This window comes from Mauremys mutica, chromosome 2 (assembly GCF_020497125.1).
Source record: "Mauremys mutica isolate MM-2020 ecotype Southern chromosome 2, ASM2049712v1, whole genome shotgun sequence".
Lineage (NCBI taxonomy): Eukaryota > Metazoa > Chordata > Testudines > Geoemydidae > Mauremys > Mauremys mutica.
The window spans coordinates 132883826-132894551 of record NC_059073.1 but is presented as its reverse complement, the minus strand read 5'-3'; the positions used below and the strand labels follow the sequence as shown (position 1 = coordinate 132894551).

The 10726-nt window shown below is 59.9% G+C and overlaps 1 protein-coding gene across 4 annotated transcripts in view; it reads right to left on the bottom strand.

The window, feature by feature from the left end:
* Nucleotides 1-2295: 2295 nt before the first annotated feature.
* LOC123362934 (G protein-coupled receptor kinase 5-like) overlaps nt 2296-10726 on the bottom strand; it is a 62855-nt gene continuing 54424 nt past the window's right edge. For all 4 annotated transcript variants that reach the window (XM_045003506.1, XM_045003505.1, XM_045003507.1 and 1 more), the window contains 7 exons: nt 10140-10177; nt 9250-9339; nt 8815-9023; nt 8002-8139; nt 7613-7750; nt 6733-6864; nt 2296-6157 (listed from right to left, as the gene is read on the bottom strand). In XM_045003506.1, the coding sequence (XP_044859441.1) occupies nt 6038-6157; nt 6733-6864; nt 7613-7750; nt 8002-8139; nt 8815-9023; nt 9250-9339; nt 10140-10177 (865 nt within the window). In that variant the 3' untranslated portion in view covers nt 2296-6037. The remainder of the gene's footprint in view (nt 6158-6732; nt 6865-7612; nt 7751-8001; nt 8140-8814; nt 9024-9249; nt 9340-10139; nt 10178-10726) is intronic.

The following is a 10726-nucleotide window of genomic DNA, read 5'->3' as shown; positions in this document are numbered from 1 at the left end:
TAAGTGATCATTAGTGGGAAGGCAGCAACTTGCAGGTGTGAGGGGCTTTAGCAGACAGGGCTTTGGCTTCAGTCTGAAACCTATGCCAGGCTCCCATGCAGGTTGAGCCATGGACTAGCTCTCTGCAGGCCTGCCCCACCCACTCACCAAGGGTGGTCGGGGGGCTTGGGCACAGCCATCTGGTTTCCCTCCCCATGCAGGCGCTGCCTGGGAGCCATGTGCTAATAGCGCATAGGGCGAGAGCACCTGGAGGGAGCAGACAGCTCCCAAGGGTGGGACAGCAAGGACCTGCCACCAGCCTACGCTGCAGCACAAAGCAGGGAGCTGCCAATGGCCCTGCGGCTGGGGAGGGGTGTGGAGATGCTAGAATCCAGCTCCCCCACCCCTCCAGGCAGCTGGGCCCCTTTGTCAGCTCCCGCTCCCCACCACAGAGCCTGCCAGGAACAGACCTGTTGCCCCAGGCAGCACCCCGTCGGCCTGCTCCCACGGCAGGGGTGGGAAAACACTCCCTGGGGGCACTTCCCTCGACTCCGCAGGCTGCAGGACTGGCCCCAGGGGGATGTAGGTGAGGGGGGGTCTGCACTATGGGGGCTTTCCTTTCCCTGGCTGGGCAAGCAGTGAGCAGAGTAACCCTCTGCCTGCGCTGGCCAACAATGGGGGAATGGCACAGTGCTCGAGGATGTCCCAGCCGGCCTACTGTGGCTGCAATGGGCACTGCTACCAAGGGAGGTGCTTGCTCTGCCCTTGCTGGTGCTGCTCCTGTCCAGTTGAGGGGGGGCCTGTCGTCAGCGTGGTCAGTTTGGGGGCCTCGAGAGCTGGGGGCAGGAGCACCAGTTCTGCAGAGGGCAGCTGGCTGTCGGGCTAGCCCACCGCAGAGGGCATCGGCAGAGCAAGGGGGTGAAAGGGCCAGAGGAGAACCCGGGCCTGGTGCCCTGTTTCCTGCAGACCCAGTTGGGCTACAGCAGCAGCCCCTGTGCATTGCAGACACCTGGGTCCCCTGGCACGGGCCATGTTCACCAGAGCCCGTCTCCCTACCAGGGTCCTCCCCTGCTCTCCCAAGGCCTCGGGCCAGACTCTGAGGAGATCCCAGCTTGCGGCGTGCACCCCCCACGTTGGGTGCTGAGCTGAAAATCTGACCCTGAGTGCACAGCCCTGCACTGCTTCCCCCAGGGCCACCCAGTGGCCAAGAGAGCTCCCTGCAGCTCAGGGGTCTGTGATAATTCATTGAAAAAACAAAGCATAAAGCCGGGAGGGTTATTTCAAAGACCCTTTTACCTCTAATGGGCTACAGGGGATGCACTCAGGAACTGCAGGGAGGATGAAGAGGCTCAGGGCTTATGGGAATGATCTTATTTGGTGGGGAGTGAGGGGTTTCTAGGGCACGCAGGGCCTGGCAGAGAACCAACAGCTTCTGCTTCTAGAGTGGCAGCATGGGCTGGTGCTTAGAGCACAGCAGCGGATTTGGTCACTGTGTCCCCAAGACACCTTAAGGAACATTCCCGCTCTGTGCCTCAGTTTCCCCACATCTGTGAGCTAGATGATGGCACATACCTCTGTTAAATGCTTTGGGAGCCATTAAGGAGTGTTATCACTGCAGGAAAACATCCCTCGGAAGGAGCTCTCTCATTATTCAGAAGATTCTTATGTGTTGGTTAGCTCAGCACTAGGTTGGAAGCCTGCAGTCTCCCTTCCATGGAGCAGCACAGGACAGCCAGCCAGACAGGTGCAGCTGCTGCAGGTTATAGCCTCAATCCTGCAATTGTACCTGCCTGGGCTGGCCCCAGCACACTCACATGGGGCCCAAAGAGTCCAGCTGCACGGATCTGGTTGCAGGACCCGGCCCTGTCTTTGCACTCCTTACTGAATGGCTCTGACAACCTCGCGTGGCTGATCAGTGAAACGGAAAGTATCACATGCACACACAGCGCTCACGTTTCTAGGGGAAGGTGTGTATATTGTTACTGGTGGGGGGCAGGAAAACCAAAAATACCTGTATATCCAGAAGTTACAAGGGCACACTCCAAAAAATAAAAATGACCATGCATGTAATTTCAGTGCTTTACAAAATGGAAGAGGAAAAAAAAAGAAAACCAACCTAAAATATAGTCCTGTAATTAAATTACAAATTAGAAAGTTGTAAAAGCTTACTACAAAAATAGAGCGGAGTAAGAGGGCTTCTCCTCAACTGGGGTAAAGTGCCATCCACTTCTTCCTCTGAGAGGTTGGGTTTGTTTTGTTTTAAATTCCCCATAAAAATATCCCTGAAACACAGATGTGTACAAGTCACCACATGGCTTGCTTTGCTGCTTTTAGCTTTAAAATGTACATCCAGGCACTCACCATATAAGTATTTACACATGTTTACAAATGTACAAAAACCAAACCGAATACTCCAGAACCAGGAATTTACAGTGTAAAAAACCAGTCCAAAGCCCATGGATGCTGAGAGAAAGGAAAATACAAAAATATAGGTCTTTTTGCAAGGGGGAAAAACTCAGTCTTGTTTGGAATCCCCAGGGCATCCCGCTGGAGGAACTGGCATGAGACAGCACCCTATCCTTGCATAGAAACAGACACCGTCCATGTGGCGCACAGTCTCTTTCTGGACAAGGTCAGTGGGTCACAAAGCATCTTTCAGCAAAAGGCAGTTCTCAGTCTGCTTACCAAACACACCCATTTTCTCTCTCACCGCCCCCGTTTTCAATGGTATCAGAAGGCATTTTCCTCTCCGATGAGATGGAGCAGGATACAATCATGTTCAAGAAACTTTCTCTGCCCAGCCCCCCACATAGAATCGTAAGTTCTTCAAAAACCAAGCAGAGATTATTTCAGGATCTCTGCTGAGGCTCCAGGGATAAGAGACGCGGCATCTGAAACAATCTTTTCCGGTTCATTTACATCAAAGCCGTCAGTTTGTATTTTTCAGCGGGACAGTCTTGTCATCTAGGCCCAAGAGCTACCTTTTCCTAAATGAAGTGTTTCACAGAATTTAACAATTGGATCAACCTGAAAGTGTCCATGACCACCACCTAGTCTGGTTTTACACCTCCTCCTGCAGTGTTTGCAACTCACTCTCTGCAACCCTGGGCTGGTTCTGGAGAACTAGGAAGTGAAACCCACTGACACCAACCTGCCTAATTTCTCCCTCCAAGCTGAGCAAAATGCATGAAGGGAACAAGAACACAACTTTCTGCAACTACTTTCTGTTTCAGTTACTGTTGGTAACATGAGTGCAGCGGGATCAGTGTTTTTTTAAATTTGGGTTGAGGCTGTCAAGAGGATTTAGACACATCTTCCACTGATGCATCTAAATCTCCTGCAACATTGCACTGTTTTTCCCCTGACCTGTTTGCGCTTCTAGCCAAGCAGGTTGCCAAGACCAGGGCAAAGCGAGGTCCATGCCAGTCCAGCCAAGCCAATGGCTGGGACACAGACACTTCCAGAGACCAAATCCAGACCCCAACTGCTCAGCTCCAGCAATGCTCCTGGGGAGCAGCCTCCCCCATGCGCCATCACCCGACATTTCACCAGCACTGGCTTTTCCTTACTTTACAACCCAGCATGACCCCCAGAGCACTGACAGCTCTGTCTGCACTGGCAAAGATGGGACCCACCAGTCATCAGTGCCGCAGCCCCGCTGGCAAGAGCTATCGTGCGGGCCAGGCTCAAAGCCGGGTGAGAGACGGGCCCCAGCCCAGCCTGCACTGCAGCTGCCACCAGCAGGAACTCAGCTCCCAGTTCCACCAGCGCAAACCGGACTGGGGAGGTGAAGATTCCTCCCGCACAACCACCAAGCAATCAGGAGTCCAGCCAGGCCTGAAACCCCATCACCCCACTGTGCTCCCAGAGATTCCCACTCCCCAGAGGAGACATGCTCACGCTGGAAGTAATTCGAATGCGGGACCTGCTGAGGTCACCACAGGCATGGCTCATGCTCCAGCTGAGAGAGAGGAGGGGCATAAGGCTGTAATATCCTTTCTTACCATAGGGGGCGGGTTTCAGTCGGACAGAAATGGCTAATCTTTGGGGCACCGCTCACAAGGTTCGCTCTGGTCAGTCCTAGAGGACCATGGCAGGGGCCAGCTTTACCTGCTGCTCTAGGCATGAAGAGAGGGAGAGCTCGAGTGGGACTGCACAGCACAGCCTGCCTTTAACCTTGGTTCTCCCATCAGAGAGCCCCTCTCTTGGGACACGAGTCCCCTGGGGCAGATTGTCCCCATGGAGCGTCTTGTTTGGATTCCGATGAGCCAAGTGGCCGGGCAGAACGCGCAGCTCCCTCGAGAGCCAGCGGCTGGGGCTGGAAGAGCCGGCTACGTGCCCCGCCGGACCCCATGGCCCACTCCCGCCATCGAGCTCCCCGAGGAGTGGTGAGGCTGGAGAACAGAAGGAGATTTGTGCATTGGACTTGGAATCGGGGCGAAGCCACAAAGCGCAGCGAGTCTGCTGCTCTCAGCCTGGCAGATCTGGCATGGCTCAGGAGTCTTATTGCCAGCCCCGGCTCCTGGGACAACACAGCCTCAAGGGCCAGTCTCGAGAGAGGAGCCCCTTTGGCAACTACTGACCCGGGGGGTGAGAGGAAGGAATTGTTTCACATAAAGAGGAATTGAAAGGTGTTTCCCCTACCGCAGCTCATGACATCGCTAGCACCAGGCAGAGCTAGGAGCTTCCTTCCCTACCCAGCCATAGGGGGTCGGGACACCAGCCACTGGGCGAAGACAGAGGGTCTTTACTCTGGCCTCAGCAGGAGAGCAAAGAGGCACCCAGGGCTGTGTAAGACATCGGAGTCACGCCGAAGTCTGAGCGAATGCTGTGTGCGCATTCAGCAGCTCAGCTTGGGGGTGGTTCCTTGGAAATCTCTTCACTCCCCTGCTCAGAGCCCGAGTTTGGTCATTGCTCCCTTCACCAATTCTCTCCAACAAGGAGACGTGGGTGCAACTGACTGATGGCCTTCGTGACCCCAAATTAAAGGACCCCTGGGTCCTACCCCACTCAAACAGAGTCTCCTTGCTCCCCTGGCCTGGGCTCCCCCAACCCTGCTGGTGCCCTTCAGTCCTGACCCACAGCCCCCCCTCATCCCAGCCCTGGGACCCCCCCAGCCCAGAGCTCTACTGGTGCCCCTCAATCCTGACCCACAGCCCCGCCAGAGGGGAGCAGCAAGGTGGAGAGTTCAGTCACACGAGCTCCACCTTCAGTTCAGACATTTTTGCCCTTCTTTAGCAAACCATAACTCCGGATTCCCCTGCGCTGGCAGGACACGGCTGGCTGAGCCCCTCTATCGGTGCTGGTGGGGGGGGGGCGGTGCTAGAACAGGAAAGATCCTGCCTGGACTGAAAGGGGCCAAGCAGCTACAAGACACACTGCACACCTGCCCCCTGGTCTCTGCAGCCAGCTGGCTATGGCTGGCCCCTGTTCAGCCTGAGCAGCTAGGGGCTCCCACCCGGGCTGTGAGCCCCACCCCTCCCCTCTCTCCCAAACCCCGCAGACAGCGGGGTGACACCAGCAGGGAGCACCCTTCTCCTGACAGATGCAGGGTGGGCACAATGCCGACAGTACCTCCCAGGGCAGGGTTCGCAGCAGGAACCACGGCGGCAGAGTGGGAGGCCACCCCAGTGAGCACGGCAAGGAAGCTATTGGTGCCAATGAACGCCGACTCCACCCTCTCGCGCACACACACACACACACTCCCTTGCGCAGTCTGTGTCTAGCATGCGGCTGTGCCAGCGCGATGCGCCTCCGGGAGGACTGAGCCAGCTCTGGTGGCGGTACCCAGAGGCAAGCGGATGGGATGAGGTGCAGCGAGAGTATTTGGCACATGGTCCTGCGCGGGGGCTGCATCTTCCCACTCGGTCTCCATGAGTGACTCAGCCCAGCAGGGCAGGGTGATGGAACAGCCCCCTCACCCCAGCTCTGGCTCCAACAGCCTCAGCTTCACATCCACGGTAATCCTGAGAAGGCAAGGAGGGTAGCTCCACGGGCGAGCTCCGGGCCTGCCCATGCTGGCTCTAACGGAGCAGGGTCTCCATGGTAGAAGGGAGGGTCAGGAAGGCGCCTGTGCCATGGCCCGGCCTTGGCAGACGGAGTTGGCCGTGGGAGGATGCGAGTTCACGCCCGCTGTGAGGTTGGAGTGTGTGTTGGTGCTGATGGTGTAGTCAGCCGGCTGTGGGGGAGACAGATGGGGACAGCGCATCAGACAGGGGCTCAGCCACTCCTGCCTGCAAGCCGCGGGCTCCCCCACTATAGACCTGGCCAAGAAGGCAAGGGACAGGGGAAGGGCTACTGGAGAGACACCAGGACATCTGCAAGGGCAGCAGCTCAGCAGCACACATCAGGGCAGAGAGACCTATCCAGGGAGCGAGGTCTCAGGGCTGGCCACGCGCCCGAGCCCTTCATACCAACAGCACAGAAACCAGGCAGGGCCGGCATGGGCCAAAGGCGACCACCCAGCCGATGGGGGGTGTTACCGGGCCAGTCTCAGCCATGAGATACCTTCTGCCAGAGCCTGACCAGCTGACTCCAGGCTGGTCTAAGGGGGCGTTCGCTTCCCCTGGGCCGGAGCAGGTCACAGCGAGCCAGCCTTGGCTGTAAGTGCTGGCTGAAGGCAGGCGTGGAACTGGGCGGTCTCTAGCACCTGCTGAAGTGCATGTGGGGTGGGAGGGAACCCCAGCATGGCCAGGGTCCCAGACCGGGGCAAACACCTCAGGGAGCGTGGGCAGGACAGACAACAGGCCTTACGTGCCGCCGGAAGAGCCGCTGAAGCAGGCTGCGCTTGGGCGGCTCGGGGAGCTGCTTCCAGTCCAGATCCGGGGAGCGCATCCCATTTGGTCCAAACACATTCAGATCTTTAAAGCACTCGGTCTCTATCATCTGGGGAGAGGCGCACAGGGGAAAGCTCAGCGGGAGGCACCCGGGGCCACAGGGAGCCCAGCGATGGGACTGTCTCCCAGGCGATCAGAGGCAGGCTCCCTGGGGAGGGCACTCTCCCTGTGTCTCTGGGAGCACGCCAGGCCAGATGCATTGGGGTGCCAGCACACTGGCACTACCATCCCTGGGAGCCAGAAAGAGGAGGGACAGCCCCATGCCCTGGGGCTACGGCAGGATCGGGCTCTTCTTTGTATTCCTCAGTTTAAGCCATGGGGCTTCTGCCCCTCCTCCTGGGGCAACTCCCTCCTGCTGGGTCACCCTGGGCTCCATTCCCATGCACCCTCCTTGGGGCTTGCAGCTGCAGGGCAGAGGCCTGGATCCCAGCTGCCCCAGGCTCTGCCCCAGCATGATTTCTGGTGGGATGGGGCAGAGGTCCTCCCAGACCCTGCCGTGGGGCCCAGCTGCCCAAGAGGGAAGCCCACCACCCGTCCTGCCCGAGAGGAGTTTGCACACCCTGGCATGCCCCACAGCCCAGGTACTAAGGCAGAGGGCTCAGTCATCAGGGCATCAGTCTTCCTCTGGGGAAAGCAGACAGGCCAGAGCCCCCCGACCAGAGACATGGACTCAGCCTCCCTCCTTGCCAGCTGCTGTGTCAGAGAGAGGCATGGGGGGCACTGTCTGCGGGGACACACAGTGGGGTGAGGGAGGAGTTTGGCCGTTATGGCTGCAGAGTCCCCGTCCCCCCCCTTACCTCATTCTGCCAGGGGATGGAGACGCTGCCCGTGGTGAATTTGGCATAGAAATCACTGTCCGTTTGGTCCAGGTTGACGCCCTTGACGGTGGAGAACTGCTCGATGTCCAGCACGTCCTTGCAGTACACGGCCCGAGGCTGCAGGGCCCACAGAGAGGCTCAGCGAGGGGCAGGGGACTGACCGCCCCCAGCATGCTCCAAGGCCCGCTCCCCTGGTGCTAGTGGACCCTGGGCTGGGGAGGCAGCCCCCTCAGACTCAATGTGCACCCACTGGAGGATCAGCCTCTCACCACTGACCCAGCACTGACTTGTGGTCCTCCCCGCTGGTGCTTGGCCTGTGCCATGTTGCCCGCCCTTCCGCCCCTACCCTGCCCCTCCGGGGCTCTTACATCTGGCACAAACGACGGCTTTATGACCCCGGCCTCCAGGCGCTTGAAGTTGATGGCCCTGAAGAATGGATGCTGCTTCACCTGGGCGGCCCCGTCCTCCCCGCAGCCCAGTCGCTGCTTCGGGTCCTTGGTCAGGAGCTGGGGACACAGGGACCAAGGCCCAGTGGTCACATGGGGGGGTGACACGGACTGAACGCAGCGCAGCGGGCTAGAAAGAGCGGGCAGGCACTGCCCCCACAGCTGGGTGCACAGGAGAGCACTGGGGATGGCACCCGGCCTGGCAGGGAGCTGGGGAGGACAGTGGCACCCCCAGACCTCAATGAGCCCAGAGCCCCATCGTGCCAGGCGCTGTCCCCCATGAGATGGTCCCTGCCTGGTGAGCTCACTCTGCACTGACAAGAGACTCATCACCCTTCATTCACAGAGGGGCTGGGGCTGTGGCCACGCGTCGAACGCAGCAGCAACGTCCTCCCACAGCTGTACTAACCCACCTCCCGGTCGAGGGAAGAATTCGACCCAACGCAGTTTATCCCGGGGGGTGGGTCAGCAGAGCCGTGGGATTTCCTCTCAAGGCTTCCCCTATTCCCCAGAGCTGGAAGCTGGGTAGTGTCTGCAGCTGAGAGCAGCAGCAGGCTCTAGACTGTGGGCCTGTGAGGTCAGGGAGGAATCACATACCCACAAACCTGGCCCTGCCAGCAGGGCCCCCAGCGGAGCAGGCCTGGGCACTCCTGCTGCAGGGCGCCGGCCCCCGCTGCGGACAGACAGGCCTTAAGGGATGGGCACAGGGCACGGCGGCTCCAGCTGCCAACTCACCATCTTGCAGATGGCCTTGGTGCCCTCGGTGAATTTGTCGGAATACAGCTCCTGCTCCTCCTGCACCCGCTTCTCCACCTCCTCCCGCTTCACCCTCTCCTTGCGGGCGCGGAACGGCGACTGCCCCTCGATCATCTCGTAGATCAGGCAGCCCAGCCCCCACCAGTCTGGGCTGAAGGTGTAGCGCTCGTTGTTAATCACCTCCGGAGCTGGCGGGGCGAGAGCAGGGGGCAGCCCTCAAACAAACCCCATTCGGCATCACTCACCAGCTCCCAGCCAGGCCCCGAGGCCAGGCTGCCCACAGGTGGGAGAAGGGCCCTGCCACAGAGCATAGCCGTTCTGCCTAGCAGCTTTCCCCTTGACACCAGCACCTGGCCCAGTGCTCTGGGTTCCAGCCGCCCCCCTGCCCCTGGCAATGGCAGCCCCGACACCTACCCATGTAGCCGACGGTCCCGACGCGGCCACGGATCATCTCGCCCTCCGGAATCTTAATGGCCAGCCCCAGGTCCGAGATCCGGATGTGTCCTGCCGTGGGAGGGAAATCAGAAGGCTCAGTGGTGGGACTGCCCACCACCACCACTCCATCTGGGGTTCCCAGCTCCACGGGCCTGACGCCTCCCTTCAGCAGGCAGCCCTTCGGGACTGAGGCAGCTGCGTGGGCTATTCTAAGGAGATGGGTTTAGGGAAAATCATCCCAGAGGGGAACAGAGGGAGCCACTGACCTCAGGTGCAAGGCAAAGGGGGCAGATCGTCCCCTCCCATCCCAGACCATGGCACCACCTCCACCCCCAGCAACAATGAAATGCAGCCACCTCTGGGGTGAGAGCAGCAGCCTGGGGCTGGGTGGGGAATTCCAACTAGCAGCCCCTAGTGTGGCGCAGACAGAGCCTCCACTTTTAGTCTCACCTGGGAGGCACTGTTCCCCACCCATGTGGTCCCAGACACTGTTCTCAGGGGGGCATCTCAGGCCTGATGCCTAGAGCCTGAAGCCGTCCCCACCACGGCAAGAGTCTGCCCCCTTCACCCTGACACGGACGTGGATTCCCAGGCTGCTCTGTCTCGGGCGCCCCCTCCAGCTGGTGCTCTGCTGAGCCCAGCTCGTGGGGTGAGCTGTACCAGCCGGGGCAGGAGGAAGCCCGGCCCCTGCCCTGGGAGGCAGCTCAGGGCTGGGGCCAGCCTGGGTGGAATACGCAGTGCAAGCCAACGCAGTAAAGAGAGTCAGAGCCAAGCAGCAGCCAGGAGGGGCCAGCTGGGCTCCCACTCCCACCAGCCTGGGAAGGGGCCGTGTAGAGACCGGCAGCTCCCCCTGGGTGTTGCCCACTCACCGTCATCATCCAGCAGGATGTTCTCTGGCTTCAGATCCCTGGGGAGGAGAGACAGGCCCAGCTCAGAACAAGACAACTGGGGCAGCCCAGGCTCGGGTACGTCCACACATGCTCCCTGGTTCTGCTGTGCAGCGCATGCCAGCTGGGGGAGGGCTGGGGGACCCAGTGAGCCACTCGGACACTGCTGGTCAGCGTGGTGTGGGAGCTGGGTCTCACGGCCCAGGCCGTGAGGATGGGCTAGATCCTAGTCAGTGAAGAGGGAGGGCATGGCCCAGCATCTTGTGCCAGGAGCACAGCCCCGAGGCCTGGGGAAAGCCATGGCCGGCAGCGTGCAGAGCCTGAAAGGACAGGCACAAAGCAGCACAGGGAAGGAGAGAGGCCCGGGGCTGGCACACAGAACTCCCCAAGTGCCTGGCCGATCAGCAGGGACCCTGCAGGGAGCGATCCTGCCCAGCCCCTGGCATGCGGAGAGAGGGAGGGACTCACTCAGGGACCATCTCCTCCCTGGGTGAGTAAGTGCTCAGTAGCGGGACAGGGCATGGTCCCGACCCCACAGCCCGGGCACTGCCAGTCTGCCGCCTGGAGGC